We start from the raw sequence: 17021 nt of genomic DNA on the forward strand, positions 1-17021 counted from the left end.
TCTACTCCCCGGCAGAACTAGACCTCATCAGCCAGCCCTAAACCTGGAGTTCTGGTCCTGAACTCTGGTGGTTGTGGAACAACCACCCATTACCTGCACGGTACCAAATGCCCTCAGGCTTCTCTATCTACATCCAAATGGGGGTAGAGGAGGGGGTGGGGAGGGCTGAAGACTGGCCACAGCCTACCACACTCCCCTCCCTACTTTTCAGGGGAAAAGACACTAAAACCAAGGCAAGTTACTGCTTTGTGCTCTTGGGAAACTAAGAACTCTTAATTCTAAATATTGGAAGACGTGGGGAAACAGGTGCGGTAACAACCTAAAGGTCTCCTTAAGGGATGAATAAACAAAGTGCAGTATATTCATACAATGGAGTATCTTACAGCAGTTTAAAAACCACGTCTATATTGGGGCACCTGGCTGGCTCAGTCAGTAGAGTGTGCGACCCTTGAACTTGGGGTCGTGAGTTAGAGCCCCACACTGGGCGTAGAGTTTACCTAAAAAAATACACCTATACACGGCAACATGGATGGACCTCAATATTATAAGAATAAATGAAAAAGTAAACTGAAAAATATGCTCAGTATGATAGCATTTATGTACACTTTAAAACATGTATAAGGAGCGCCCGGGTGGCTCAGTCGGTTAAGCATCTTACTGTTGGTTTCGGCTCAGGTCATGATCTCAGGTCATGAGTTCGAGCCCCGTGTCAGACTCCACGCCAACAGTGTGGAGCCTGCTTGGGATTCTCTCTCTCCCTCTCTCTCTCTGCTCCCCCCCAAAAAATAAATAAATAAACTTAAAAAAAAGTGAGATTATGAAATATTACTCAGCCTTTAAAAGAGAAGGAAATCCTGGCACTTGTGGCGGCACGGATGGACCGTGAGGCAATTATGGAAAGTGAAATAAGTCTGACAAAGACAAATACTGTATGATCTCACGTATATATGGAATCATAAAACAAAATAAAAACAAACAAACAGACAAAAAACCCCAAAACCCGAACTCATAGAGAAATAGAGAACAGATTGGTGGCTGCCAGAGGCAGGGGGTGGGGGTGGAGAAATGGGTGACGGAGGTCAAAAGGCACAAACTTCCAGTTATAACAGCAGTTAAGGCCTGGGGATGTAACATATAGCACAGTGACTCCAGCTAATAACACGGTGCTCAGAGGACAGATCTTAAAACTTCTCATCACAAGAAAAGAAAACCTGCAACTCTGCCAAGTGATGGATGGTAAGTGAACCTTACTTAGTGATCATTTTGCAGCATATCCATATACCAAATTTTTAAAAAGGCAGCTTAATTCTGTGGTTGGGAGTTGAATATGGGAGGGCAGCTTTCGAGACAAGGAGATTCACTGGCAAGGTCCTGAAGGGTGAAGAGGAAACTTTCTTTGAGAAACTGTACAAACACAGACACGGTCTAAATCAACAGTAGGACCAGACAGTAAACAAGGGCACACACTCCACACATAACGGCTGCATTTAGCTGTGGGGGGAGGAATGAGCCGCGCAACACCATCCTTTCTCGGGCAAGCGGGCCAGAATCGTTTCTAAAAACGCAACAGGAGACAGGGATCCCTCAGGCACCAACAGCACCTCCAAGAAAGTCAAAGCAAGGGTTATTTGTCTCAGCTGACCCCACTGGCAAGGTGAAGGGAGTACTCCCACTGAGGCCTGGGTGCCTGGGTACAGAGACTGCTGGAAGGGACAGGGGAGGGAGGGTCCACCTCTGTACAGCCCTCCTGCACAGTCCCTGCTAGGATCTGCAAACCAGATTAAAAGCAGAGCACACATTTTCAAATGACTCCAGAGGAGATGTGTTGTTATTACTGTCTTCCATTTAACGTAGAATGATTTCAGCCTTTATCCCTCTAGTAGGTAACACTATCCTACCAATCTGAATGGGGAAGGGAGCATAGTGGTTTCCTCTCTCGCAACTCTTGTAAACCATTGCTGTGAAATGTAAGGGGAGTTAACTCATGGGAAGGGAGGGACTGAAGTGTTGGGCAGACAAGAAGGGCCAATGCTCGGCAACGAGTTTTGGAAGAAAAAGCAACAGCAACAGCAATGATCAGGTCAGACACCGAGGGTCCTGAGAGAAGCTACAGGAAGAGGCCTCACCAACCCACTTGTACCGAATCTCGAGCTTCTGGTGAGTGGGGACCATTAGGGCCAGATTTGATGAACTTAGAAAAATCAGGAAATGCCATGTTGTTCCCCAAACACCACAGGACAATTTCTCCCTCTCTCTCTCTCTCTCTCTCTCTCTCTCTCACACACACACACACTCTCTCTTTCTCCCTCTCTCTAAATTTGAGTCATTCTGTCTCATAAAATTTTCCTTTCCATGTAAGAATTATTCTTCTACAGTGGCGCTATCCAAAAGAACTTCCTGAGATGATGGAAATGTTCTGCATCTGAGCTGTGGAAGAAGGTAGCCACCAGCCACCTGAGGCTATTGAGCCCTTGAAATCTGCGTGGAGTGAAGGAAGAATTTAATTTCTGATCGATTGTATTTCATCTTAACCCGTTTACACTGAAGTAGCCACATGTGGCTAGGGGACAGCTTACTGAAAGTACAGGCCTACAGCATCCTTCTCAGTCTGCCTAGTATTTTAGCATTTGATGTAACAGCTCACTTTCTCATGAGTCTTTTGTTTGCTTCCAGCGTTTCACCATTAAAAACAATGCTGCCACACACATGATCCTAGCTGAAAGTTTGTACACATCCCACACTATCAGGATAAAGTCCTAACAGTAGAATTGTGGAGTCAGTAGGTAATTATGGTTCTAGGTTTTTCCTACATGTTAACACCATCCACTTATAATAACATAGATACAAACAGATCATACCTATTATTAGCTGTTCTTTTTAATACTTATTTGTTTTGAGAGAGACAGAGAGAGACAGAGCATGTGTGCACATGTGCACACGCAAGCAGGGAAGGAACAGAGAGAAAGGGAGAATCCTACGCAGGCTCTGTGCTGTCAGCAGAGCCCAACGTGGGGCTCGATCTCACAAACCACGAGATCACGACCTGAGATGAAATCGAGAGTCAGACGCCACACTAGCTGTTTATGAATACGTGATCCTCAGGGGACCCTCATGACCACCACATAAAATGAGATGGGGCAGGTAATATCATCCCCTATGTATAAGCTGGCCACTGACTTGGTCGGGTTAGGTGGTTTTTATAGCCAACTTCAAAGAATACACCCAGCCATTCGGTGATGTCAGACCACCTGTTCCCCCAGATTAGTTTAACAAGGGAGAATGCTTATACTATACTCACAAGAGAAAAGAGCAGTATACCAAAATTTATTCCCAGCATGATCAAAAATACGTAAAATAAAAGAAAATAAACCAATGTGTTAACAATCTTTAGTTTGTAACACTGTAACTTGTGTTTTTCTAAACTCCTCTCCAAACTTTTATAATAAACCTGAGTAATTATTAAAATAAGTAACATTTAGTAGGCAATTTTAAAAACTAAATGCTTTAGGGGCACCTGGGTGGCACAGTCAGTTAAGTGTCCAACTCTTGATCTCAGCTTGGGTCATGATCTCACAGTTCGTGACTTGGAGCCGCTCTGCACTCACTGATGGTGCTGAGCCTGCTTAGGATTCTGTCTCTTCTTCTCTCTGCTCCTCCCCTGCCTGTGCTTTCTCTCCCTCTAAATAAATAAATACGACTTAAAAAAAAAAAAAAAAAGAACCGCTTTATGTGCAGTATCTCACTTAAACTATTTCAACATGGCAATAATGGTTTCAACCATCATTACTCCTATTTACAGATGAAGACACAGTGGGTTGGTAAATGTTTGAGAAACTTGGCCAAGGTCAAGGGAATAAGCGGGATGCGAACCCAGGCTGACTTCCTCAAAAGCCTGTATCCTCGGCCACTACATCAGCACCTCTCAAACTTCAATGGGTGCATACATCACCCAAGGATCTGGTTAAATTGCAGACTCTGGTTCAGTGATGCTGATGTTGTGGGCCTACAGATCACACTTTGAAGAGCAAAGCACCACACGATAATCCTTACACTATAATCTTAGAGGAGAAAATCCACTATACTCAACCAGGAAAATGTCTGCTCATAAATTCAAATACTATCAATGCTTACTAATCTATAAAATCAAAAATAGAGTTTCCTTCCCAATGACTTTCTCAAAAATCTTCTCTGCCATCCATATGGCCGGCCCTACGCCGCCCTTGGAAACTCTCATGCCCAGACACCGGCCCTGGGCAGCCATCAGTGTCAGACTTGCTCAGCCCAACTGAAAGCTGAATCAACTTTCTCATCTCATTAGCAGGGAGGATTTTTTTATCCCCACAGCTTCCATTAGCAAACACGTGCACGAGTCCAGGGAGCAGGTGTGTGGAGGAAAGGCTGTTGGGAATATCCAGAAGAACACGTCGGGCCCACCCTCCACACCCCATTGCAGACCGACACCAGCCCGTCTGCCACCTGCATTCCCCTATTCCCACGGACATTTCCTTTGCAACATTAAAATTATGTATTCTTTAAGTGTTTTAACCTTCCAAAATTTGGCAAGCACTAACGAATTTTATACTTGAAGGACCTTCAACAATTATGAATTAAAGTACCCTTTAATTATGTTCCTAATTCTTCATGTCTTTTTATATGGGATAACCAGATATTCATTGTTTAATGAACCTTTAGCTATCTGCAGTAACACTGTTTATCTCTCTTAATGCTTAATGCCATGAACTTACTTATCTGATACCATAAAAGTAGCCCTTGCATAATGAATTTTATTTCCCTAACTTTTCATTCTGTTTATATCTCTTGGTTTTTACTATGTCTCCTGTAATGAATAGATGGGTGATTTTTTTTTCAGTGAAGAGTTAGTGACAGCTTTTTTTCTTATATCTACTCTTATAACTGGTGTATTTCTATCACCCTCCATTTCTAAGATTATGCTTACTAATGCACTTCCTTCCTTGAATCATTTATGTGGTTTAGGCAGCAAATTCTTATTTGCTTTGAAATGAGACCAGAAGACAACCTTCAATTTCTTACTAGCTAACATGTTTAACAGTGATATTTCACAAAACAGAACTGTTTTCCCTTTTTCCTCTTGGTAACTACTCCCTATTAACTCCCTTCAAATGGAATTAAGACACAAAGCAGTTTTCACTGACCTGTCCTACACCCTTTTTACATACCACATGCCAGCCTCACAAGGGACTAATTTATCCCCTGATTTTAATATGGTGATCATCGGTTCCCTCGCAAAGACCTCTTCTTCTTTGTCTTTTTTCAGTCACAGGTATCTCTGGTAAAGACCTTTCTAGGTCTTTGAAAATGAGTAAGACTGTTCCAAAATCTGGAAGAGAAACAATGTGCCACCCAAGGACAAAACCAGCTTGACCAGGGAAATTTCATACTTCCTTCAATTGCCTCTCTTTCTCAAAACCACACGTCCTTAGTGTCACCTCCATTCCTTCTAGGAAACCTACAGGGTACTGTATTGGGTGATTGACATTATGCCAAGCACTGACTCAGGAGCTAGACTATCACGGCAACTAAGCAGCCTTCAAAGAACCTGCCTGATGCCACCCTGCCTCATGGAACTTTAATCACACAAGAAAGGAAGAGTCCTTTTTTCTGTTCAGGATTGTTGCTGAATCACATTTTATAAATTAAAACTTGGTTGGAGAGCATGATGCGTTCCGGAAACATGCTTGTAATCCAAAGCACTTGTATATCAAAGCAAACTTCCCCATAAGAAATAATGGAAACTCAGATGATTTGCTCCACAACTCAAAAACATTCATATAAGATAATGACAATACTGTAATGTAATATAAAACAATGAAGACAACACAAAATATAAAGAAAAATAAACAAATATAAATAAGTTAACCTGCACTTACCTTTGAAAACATTTGGGGCTGGTGTGAGGGAGACAAGAGAAAGGGGGGTTATTGCGTAGAACAACTTTCACCATCACTGACAGAATCACTATCTATTGGCTCAATGGAATCTTTTTCTTTCCCTGCAGCTTTAACAAGGAACCTTTCTAATGACACTTGCTTTTGCCTCCTTTTGAGGATTTCATGGAACTGCAACACTGCACTGTCGTTAAACAGATTCATCTCTTGCACTTCCACAGCCTTATTCGAGTGGTGGTTTTATACCCAAATTACCCAAAATATTTACAAAATTTTGCAGTTTCCCACATTTTACACATATCCCTAATCTCATTTGAAGTGAGGGATTCCTCCGGTTTTCTCCTCCTCTTCTGCAGACGAGATGCAGATGTAAACTTTTTATAAAATCTTGCAATTTCAGCCACTTGCATACCTCGTGCATACTCCTCCATGATTTCCTTAACTTCCACTGTGATTGTCTCTTTCTTACTGCCTTTCTTTTTACCCTTCTTCACGGGGGCCATTGTAGGCACTTACATGGATGTTGACTACAGGACAGTATTGACAAACTCTTGTCATATACTGTATGTAATTAACTGGCAATAAGGAAGCACAGAAAAGGGTCTATATCTGCAGGCAGCCTGACCCAGAATGAAGCAAAGCATTCCTAAGCTTACTCTTGTATGGAAAAGCAAAGGACTGTCCACAGGTGCTTTGAAGTGACAAAAAATACACGCGTGCCAGTTGTGGGCACCTTCCAATGTTCTGAAAAATCACTGATTTCTGCCAAACAACACGATGTGAGACCAAGCATCCAAGCATGGGAGACAATCACCCGCAATTCCACAGTGAGAGAAAGAGAGGACCATTGGCTCAGTTGCAATCATGTGACATTCGGCATCATGTGCTACTCATATTGCAAGATATCGCTTGTTTATCAAGTTAAAATTTATTAGAAATCTTTGCCCATCTTGTGGAACACTTGCAAAACAAATTATTTGCGATCCAAGGTTTTACTGTACTTTGAAAAGATCCTGATACTCTCCCCTTGAGGCTGAACAGTGTTCCTTTCCCAGAATATCTATTCCAATGTCTGAGCATCTCCAACTCCTCTGGTGTGTTTATAACTCAAACGTGAGTGTCCCTATTATATTTTCGACATCTGTTAGTTTTTCTTGTATTGTCCTTACCATCTACTTGGGCAACATGAAGGAATTTGGGGTGTGCTAAGTCTCTGCCTCCCTGCATCGCTGCTCCCCTTCATAGATCCAAGGATGTACAGTTTCTCTATATATGACGCTTACAAGGCTAGCTCTATCTTTCATTGATACAGAATATTCCTGACAGGCCATCTCTTCAACTTCATCTCTTCTACAGTAATTAGCACCCACACTTTCCAGGCCTGCTTCCCCAGGTCCTGCCAGCTGGCCTCACTTGCTACTATCACACTTTTTCATCAAGCTTATGCTGATGTTTTTATGAAATCTGTTTTCAAAACCCTTTATTCCGTTCTGTTCTGGTTTCTCTCAGCATTGACACTTTTTTATGGCATTGGATTTTTTTCTGATGAAACACCCTACATTGCTAATCACCCTTCCATCGCCCCCAAGTCCCCCATTTTATTTTTAAAATAAAAAACAAGTTATATTTAGAACTTTCCAAACCAATTGAGAGGCTTTTTTTAATTGACCATGGAGCTACAAGAGTGACTGGGACTCATTTTTCAGCCATGTCCAATTAGTTTAACGACTCCCGGAGAACACTGCTCTGATTCAAGGCTAGAACTGAAGGAAAATGTTCCAGGGCTGCCATCAAAGACGACACACTTCTGATATCCCCGAAGCTAACCTCACTGGGCCTTATAATAACGAGAAGGGATTTTTAATGCAGTAAAATTAAACACCCTTTATGCTTTCATTTCTGTATGCCAACAGACACATGAGCGTCCCACGTGGAACACTGGCTCCTTGGGTTTGCAAGTCTTCTCAATCAAGTTATTCATTAATTCCATGTTCCTCCAGCACCCAGTTCCCAAAGGCCTGTTCCAGAGTAAGCTAAATGGCTGCCCTCCCTCTCTGTGGCCTCTCTCCAGGCCAGAGACAACCTTGTCTTCACACTGTGCTATTTGTCTGTCAAAAATCACAGTTGGATCTGAGCACCAGCCAATCCACCCAATTAACAGTCTCCTGATATCACAATGACTCATGAAAAGGAGAGGACATGGGAGAGACACTTTGGAATCCTGAGGCTCAGCTCACTCTGGTCTGCCTAGAGTTATTTACATGTGACAGACCCGTGGCCTTACTTTCTCACAAGGTACGACCCACTGCCCACAAGAGCAAACCTTGTGGTTTGGGGCAACGAAATGGGGCAAATTATTTCTACCTTATTTCTGGTACAGTATATTAACATTTCACCTTTCACAATGAATAACATCAACGACTAGTGTTCAGAAAAAGTTCTCCCATACGTGAACGATACAAGCTTCAGCTCAGGGTCAGAAAGTAAGAATAAAACTTCAGTTTTTCTTTTTATATGAGATATTATAATCAGCACTGTACTTCTGTCTTAAAAAACCTATTTCTGGACTTTATAAACAGTGAGCCTTTCTATTTGGCAACCCAGCAGTATTTGAGGGAAGTACTGACCAAAAAGAAATTGCTTTAGGTTGGCATTCCAATAAAATATTTCCAGCAACAGGGAGAAAAAAATTCTCCATCATTAATACATTCAAAGGCAAGTCTCCTGGTGTTGAAATAACTTGTTTGTTGTTATTGTTTCTTTTAATAAAACAAGCCTCCACAAAGGCCAATTTAAATACCTAAAATGACAAGTTCTCCACAGGGAGGAATGGAAGAACATCAGTTTAAATCTGCCAAAACCAAGCCACTCGAACAAAATCAATTTAGGACGCCCCCTGACTCTAATGGCTAACATCATTCTATCCAACATGATAAACTGGAATCAATATTGACATCACTACCCAATGATGGAATTGTCTAGCACAAGCTAGGGAGTACACCTGCTTCTTCCAGCATACATGAACTTGAGTTGAGTGACTACTCAATGCCAGAGCAGTAAAGCCAGTGGTCCAGCGGTTAAGTGCACAGGTTCAAGTTGTACAGTCCTATATGCCAATTCTGAAACCACCTTTTATTGGCTGTGGGCTTGGGAACATTACTTAACCTTCTAGTTTCCTCAACTATAAAATGGCAAAGCATACCACCTACCTGAATAAACTGCTTGAAAATGAAATAAGATTTGGGGCACCTGGGTGGCTCAGTCAGCTAAGTCCAACTTTGGCTCAGGTCATGATCTCACAGTTTGTGAGTTTGAGCCCCACGTCAGGCTCTGTGCTGACAGCTCAGAGCCTGGAGCCTGTTTCAAATTCTGTGTCTCCCTCTCTCCCTGCTCCTCCCCCACTCTCGCTCTGTCTGTGTCTCTCTCTCTGGCTCTCAAAAATAAATAAACATTAAAAAAAATTTTTTAATAAAAAAATGAATTATGGTATACACACATACCAGAAGATGTTTTTAAAAGAACAGGTAGATATGTAAGAACCGAAAGATGGTTAAGACAATGCATATCTTTGTTTTTGTAATACATCTGAAATCAGGATGTACCCAATTTATCTTTAATATTGATATTATGTCTGAAATATGTCTGAAATCAAGATGTGCTCAACAGCATCTTGTGATAGCACAGGACAAACAGAAGCAGTGATTTACTGGTCACTGGTGGTACCTGGGCAAACTTGGTCACAGCCATTCATGGTGTCCTCACCTCTGTCCAGTTCTGGGCACTGACAGTACTGAAGAGGTTGGTATTCAGAATGTCTTTTAAAGACTGTACTGAGATCCAATGTTGAAATGAAAAATTAGGGGCACCCGGGGGGCTCAACTGGTTAAGGGTCTGACTCGTGGCTTTGGCTCACTGTGAGATGGAGCCCCAAAGCCTGCTTGGGATTCTCTCTTTCCCTCTCTCTCTCTCTCTGCCCCTCCTCCGCTCGCTCTCGCTCTCTCAAAATAAACTTAAAAAAAACTTAATGAAAAATCAGTGTGTACACAAAAAAGTGAGGAAACAGTGAAAATGTGGTGATAGGGAAGCAAATATCTGTCATTGGAAAAATGACTGCAATTCCATCATTTTTGCAAAGCAATTCTGTAACTTTAAAGTACTTAATAGAGGAAGACACACACAAAGAGCTGAGGCCTTACTGTAGTGCACATTAAGGTTAAGAGGTAATGCCAAATGCTTTGGAATAAATGACGTTTCCAAACGGGAGTGGGGGTGGGGGCAGACATAACTAATTCACATAGCTCAAAGTAAAAGTGACAGAATACATATTTAAGTATGTATGTAAAAAATACATATTTAAGTGAAAACAACAAGTCGAAAAATTACAAATACAGAGACATATGAGCTCATTAAATTGTGTGTGTGTGTGTGTGTGTGTGTGTGTGTGTGTGTGTAAATCCATATAAGGGCTAAAATGATATATATCAGTTCATAGTAATTTAGGAAAAGGAGAGATAATGTAAATGAAAGACGAAGAAGGATTTTAATGTTTTATTATAAGGATCCTATTTTGTTTGAATCTTTATAATAAGCAGGTATCTGGTGTATTATTTTTGTCATGGCTTTAATTCAAGAAGATTACAACAAAATAATGTATATACAGCCATGGCACCCTGCCACATAGAGAAAACCTTCAAGGAGGGACAGCCATTATTATGCACCTAGATACCACGAAAGACACAAGAAATATGACATATCTGTTGAACGATAAAGAAGGTTGTTGCCCACAAGCCACAGAAGAAACGTCTTCTTCAAATCCCTGAAGCCAAGAGCCACAAGCGTTTTAGAACACCCACACGCGTGACCCAACATTCTAACTGGAAAGCAAAAGAAAGCAAGTCAGAATGGGGCCACCGCCTCTGAAACCTGTTCAAGAAGGACTCATCCGTTTCATATCCCCAAAGGCAAGATATCCACCTGTGCTGAGGCCCTGTGACGTCCCCGCAGCTCTGTTCCCATCAAGGCCAGGTGCGCGTCGGTACACCTCACATCCAGAACGCCTTTGCAATAGTGCCTGCAGACAAGTGCCTTCCCAGATAAGGACAGAAGGGAAACAACCCCACTGCCATCACTGGATCATCCGGTTCTTCAAGGACAATGAACACGTTTACGCAGCTTCAAGCCCCTCGAGCAAAGCATGGACAGGGCAGAGCTGGTGCCACGCTGATGAAGAGCCACGTAAAACTTGGAGAAGAATTTTCTAATTGATCCAAAGACAAAAGGGAACACACATTTGCGTGCTTGGGAAGCAAGAGCTCCTCCCTGGAAAAGCCTCTCTGAAGAGGACGTGACCGGAGGCACAGGTGCCTGACCTAAGATAACACACGCTTCTCCCTTCAAGCCCAGCATCCCTCTTCGTGGAGCCTCCCTTTTTCCTGCACAAAAGACTGCAGACAATGCACACTGCTGGTCTGAGGAGAGGAGGAAGGAAAACACTTGAGGAAAGCTGGACACTGAACAAAGGGAAATGACAGCTGGAAGGCGAAGTGTCTTAAAGGAATCCAAGTGTTATAAAGTGACACATAAACTCTAAAAAGACCTCAGAGAACAAAGTCCGAGATGAAAATTCCCCCAAAACCATCTTGCCCCTAGTACAGATGGTTTTCCCCGCCACCTGCACAACCGACCCAAGTTGTAAAGCCCTTTGATGGGAAGGAAGCAGGAATCACAGGGAGGGGAGGGAAGCTGAGAAGAACAGTAACTGCTCTGTAGAGTAGAGGAAGGGGGGACTTCCAGGGTTAAGATTTCAACACACAACTCCCAAGGCGGACTTCTAGGCAGGGTGAACCTCCCCAGTTTCACATTCAGGGAGCCTAGAGGCTTCTGGCGTCAGCTGTCACCCTCCTCAGGAGTCTCTCCCAGGAGAACTGAATCTGCAATGTAAAACTCCCGAAAGTTTTCACTGTGGTACAAGGGGAAGCGAGAGAGAAAGGGTCAGTGCTGGGCGGTTCTAATTACAACTGTACTTTCACATTGAACTTCTGGGGCTGTGGAAACAGAAAGCAGAAACCAGATGACTAAAAGACCCCTTGGAAGGAGGATGCCATCCCAACCCACCGCATCTAGAAGATATTTTGGATGAGCAGTAACAACGCTCAAGGTGTATGGCAAGGGGGCTTGCTCACCCTAGGGGTTCCCAACCCGGGGGGGGGGGGGGGGGGGTTCTGCCCCCCGAGGGGTTTTCCCATCGGGGGGGGGGGGGGGAGGTGCATTCTGCCCCCAGAGGGCTTTTGGTATCATCTGGAGACATCTTTGGTTGTCACAAGTGTGGGAGGCCAGGAGGAAGGAGCCGCTACTGGCTAGAACCAGCGATGCTGCTAAATGTTCTAGAATGGCAGGGCAGTCCCCACAACAAAGAACGATGCAGCCCAAAAGTCGACAGAGCTGAGGCTGCGAAATCCTGCACTAGACCAACCCCATCCCTGCAATCATGTCCAGAAACTCTAACAATCCTACCTGAAAGAAACATTTGCCATCCCTAGGATGGAGCAGCTACCCAGTCACAAAAGTCCACTTCTTCTGGTAAGCAACATCAAACAGCAAGCAGGGGCACCTGGGGAGCTCAGTCGGTTAAGCCTCCGACTCTTGATTTCAGCTCAGGTCATGCTCTCATGGTTCATGAGATCGAGCCCCAAGTAGGGCTCTGCACTGATAGCGTGGGGTCTGCTTGGGGTTCTCTCTCCCTCTCTCTCTGCCCCTCCCCCACCCATGCAAGCACTCTCTCAAAATAAATAAATAAACTTTTTTTTGACTAAAAAAAAAATCAAGCAGATGATGTGACAAGCAAATGCCGCATCTTCAAAGTACCTGGCTGCTTTCCCAGCAAACATTTTTAAAGGTACTCCTCAGCATCCGAGAGAGCAGATTCTTTTACAACAATTACAAAGAAAGAACAGCTCTTTTACTTACACACACACACGCACGCACGCGCACACAACCATCTTAAAAATCTCCTTGGAGGTCAGGTATAGGCACTGGCAGAAAAACCAGCACACTTAGGATGGCCCAACCATTTCCAAAATACTCTAAAGAGAGAAAGAAAGAGGAAAAGAGAACAAACAAGAAAACTCCACAAACAAAACAGATCCCAGAGGATCCAAAGAACAAAACTTGTCCCCAGGGGCTATCTTACAGTTAAAAATAGTTCCATCAGCCTATGGCATATAGCATCTTTTATTTTTTAATTGTAAAATACAATAAACATATAAAAAAAGGGGAATGTATACATATAGATCTCAATGAACAAAAACAACCCAACCCTCCTCACTCCCCACCCCCCCTGCCAAGTAATTACAATTCAGGTCAAGAAATCCAACCATGGCCCATGGTATCTTTCCACCAAGCCTCCCCACCATGAACACAGCAAAACAGACCTGTGCTATTTTGAAAAGTTCCATCTTTCCTCAAGGATTGAGATGTATTTTCTGTATTTCCCATGAACACCAACTGGTAAGTTCAGAGCAGTGACCACAAAGCGAACAGATTTAGGGAGGAGGGGTGTTTATGGAAACAATCTCACTGACTGTTAAATTCACAAAAGCAAGTGGGAGTAAAGGCGTGGAAGCTGTGTGCATGATTTCTGCAAACAAGAAGCCAGAGTTAGAATCCAAGCGTCAGTCCTCACTCCGGCATCCTGGGTATGAATGAGTTCTCGTGAACCATAAAATGACTTCCTGCCACACAGTACCATTGAAAAAATTCAACAAGATCGTGCATTTAAAGTGGCAAGCAAAATATCTCACACGTATATGTGCCTGCCATCAATACTGGGTCCTCTTTCTCCCTGGGCCCGTGCAAACAGGCAAGGTCAAGTCTTTACTATGAGATTATTTGACTACAAACTCTCCTACTCCCAGCTTCTTCTAAAATGCTTCATGAAGGTGAGATACAAGCCCACTTTCAAGTTACCCTGGAGACTTTGGTAAAAAGGTGTCTACACCAGTCTTGGAGGCCCAGAATTGACCATCCTGCCCTTTCCTATTCACTCGGCTATTCCTCCCCCACCCATATCAAGGTCAAAGGCCTAAGTGGGCTGTCAAATAAAAACACCTCAGACCCCAGCAGGGAACCTTTGTCCCATCTCTTTGAAGAGGAACAGCAACAAGGTGTGTTTATTTGTACTTCGGTACACAGTGCCCAGTCTCATCTACCAGGGCTGGGCTGCGATGTTACTCAACTAGGTAAAAATAATAATGAAATCTACCTGCTCACACCATTAAGTAGATCTTTCCAGGAGAAAAGGTCAGTACTCACACTCCTGGGAGTACACATGGGGGGAAAATCAAGCGTGTTCACTGACAGAAGGAGAATGTCAGGGAATGGAAGCAAAGGTCCGCCCAAGGGGAGGTGGGATTGACCACCCGCAGGACACGGTCACCATCAGACACGGCTCACCATCTGTGCACTTAAAACCCAGCAAGCCCACCACGGGAAAAGAAACTGGACATTGGATGGGCTGAGTCTTTCTCACAGGATACGTTAAAACATAACAACAGCTAAAAAAATCAATGCTTCACTTCACTGACACAAACAACATAACAAAGGAAGAAAAAGAAAACACATGGAGGTGTCTGGGGTTCCTGAGTAACAAAGGCCTCCGGATTGCTCTTGAGATGTCAGTGGCCTCCCAGCCCTACAAAGAAACTCAGAGTAGGGTTCAACTAACTATGACCCCAGTTTTCTTCACAGACTCTCCAAGGGGAGACAGAAATCCAAAGTTCTGGCTTTTATAATCTCTCTTGTTTTTCCAACTTCCCAGAAGAGGACCAAGAAGCTGGATATGAGATAGAGGGGTGGAGTCTCTGGTCCCACTATGAACCCCAAACTGAACCACACATGGGCTTCTCTAAGAGGCTGGAAGGCCAGGGGCACCCGGGGGGCATCAAGAAAAACGACCAGACCTGTTTCTGGTAACACACTGGGTCAACGCGGAATCCATGCTAAAAGGATGATGCTTAATGTAACACGAAAAATGCACACACAACCCAACCTGCCTAGAAGTTTCTAAAGCAACAACTGTAAAGATGATTCAAAGCCACACTGATGCAATGACCACAGGGAATGGAAAACCACCACCACGGACAGTCAGGAGGTTCTGTGACCCCCAATTTCTCCCTCCCCACTGTGACTATTTATTGTAACGCTATTTTATACGTATCCATGTATTAAATAACCAGCATTGACCAGAGAAGGACAAAATTAACTTCACAGCTATTTTTACAGACATGGAGACTCAACCAAAGCAACCAAGTACCAACTGGGAATTGCAAAAAGTGTCCACTGAGCCACAAGCAAATCTGAGGACACCTACAAGAGCCAGCTTCCAGACTGTCCTACTTGGATGTTACCATGGGACACATCACGGCTATGCAAATGGAGAGCATGAATTTAGAGGCCCTGGAAAGCTCCCTGTTCTAACAGCCCCCACACAGGCTCATTCACACCTACCTATAGCTGCCAATGCCCCCTTGGGACTCTTTCGCTGGACTGGCCTGACAGTTCAGGAGAAACAGGGCATTGTCCCCCAGACTGAGTTAAAACCCCATGGCACCTACCACCATTCCACCATCACTGGAAGGCACGGCAAACCCACAGACACCAAAACGGGTCTCCAGGGGTGGGGATGATGTCACAGGTCTGAGAGGTGGGAAAGGCTGCCCAGTGGATTCTGAGGATGACCAGGACCAGGGACTTCAAGGAAGGAGGGGGATTTCTCTTTCCAAACACACATGGGGGAGTGGGGGAGCTCAGAGTGATGTGAGCCTCAACTTCCCAACACATGAACCACCACAGACACCTCCACAGCAAACAGCTAGAAGCATCTGGGGAAATCAGGCATACATTAGATAAGTGGATAGCACAAATGTCAGGCAAGCATGCTTCTGCTGAAGAAAGTTCACTGGGCCCTGTCACCCACTTTCTGGGCATCAGCTGCCCAGAAATAAACGTCAGGGGGCGGGCCAAGCTGAGGAGGGGCAGCTGACAGCTGTGGCCAGCGGGCCGGGGCAGAGGAGGAAGGGCTCCTGGGCTGGAATTCTGAGCGTGACCACATCAGCAGAAAAGTTCCAGGGGACAGCACGCTGTCAGGAAGGGAAAGAGGCTTGCTGCTTCCCAGAACCTCAGGATGCACCGGCTGTGGTGATGCCTGGTCCAAAGGGCCTCCAGATGAAGCTCGGGTGCACTCTCAACGGGCACCTCGCCAGTCTGGGCGCTCGCTGAGGAACAACTCGGGGTGGTCAGATGACAAACGTTCTGCTCCCAGGATAAGTGGGAAAGATTAATAATTCCCAGGTCTGGCCCTGCATCATCTCTCTTTACCCAAACCAAACACAGTCTCCGGAAGGAGTGGAAAGAAGCCACCATGCTACCCGCCAGACGTCCAGGGGGGAAACTGAGGCACAAGGGTGCACGCGAGGGATCCGGGAAGAGGCCCTGGGGAGGCTCGCACAGAGCCCAGCACCGGGAGCCTGGGAAGATGGGATCAGGGAAGAGTTCCCTCCCCTCCCCACCCCTCCTCCCTTCCCCAAGACACACAACACACACACGCACTGGAGCTACGCCCAATCGGGGCAGCAGCCGGGCTCTCCAGCCGGGCTGCACACAAAGCCCCGCCCGCGCGCACAGCCCTCCGCACCGGCCGGCCCGCACGCCCACACAATAGGACTGCGCGCACCCCGCCGCGGCCCCTCGCCCGGGTCCCGGCCAGCCCGGCGCCGGGGGCCGCCCTCCGTGTACACTCGCCCGGGAGACGCAGCCGGGCCGCGGGGAGGGCGCGCGATCGCAGCCCGGCCGCCGCACCCCCGCCCCGCGCCCCGCAGGAAGTTCACCCGACGCCCTCCGACTCACCCGCGGCGCTGCTCAGCAGCAGGCACAGCGGCCCCAGCAGCCACATGGCGCGGCCGCCGCTCCCGCTGCCCAGCGCCGTCGCTGCCCCCGCGGCCGCGGCGCTGACCCCGCCCCTCGCCGCGCCGGCCCCGCCCCCCGCCGGGCTGGCAGCGGGAGCGGCGGCCGCGCCATGTGGCTGCTGGGGCCGCTGTG

The 17021-nt window shown here is 45.5% G+C and overlaps 1 protein-coding gene across 1 annotated transcript in view; it reads right to left on the reverse strand.

The window, feature by feature from the left end:
- LDLRAD3 (low density lipoprotein receptor class A domain containing 3) overlaps positions 1 to 16929 on the reverse strand; it is a 245694-nt gene extending 228765 nt beyond the window's left edge. Inside the window, exon 1 of the mRNA XM_049648165.1 lies at positions 16830 to 16929. Within this exon, the coding sequence (XP_049504122.1) occupies positions 16830 to 16875 (46 nt within the window). The 5' untranslated portion in view covers positions 16876 to 16929. The remainder of the gene's footprint in view (positions 1 to 16829) is intronic.
- Between the last annotated feature and the right edge of the window lie 92 nt (positions 16930 to 17021).

Source organism: Panthera uncia, chromosome D1, assembly GCF_023721935.1.
Source record: "Panthera uncia isolate 11264 chromosome D1, Puncia_PCG_1.0, whole genome shotgun sequence".
Classification (NCBI taxonomy): domain Eukaryota; kingdom Metazoa; phylum Chordata; class Mammalia; order Carnivora; family Felidae; genus Panthera; species Panthera uncia.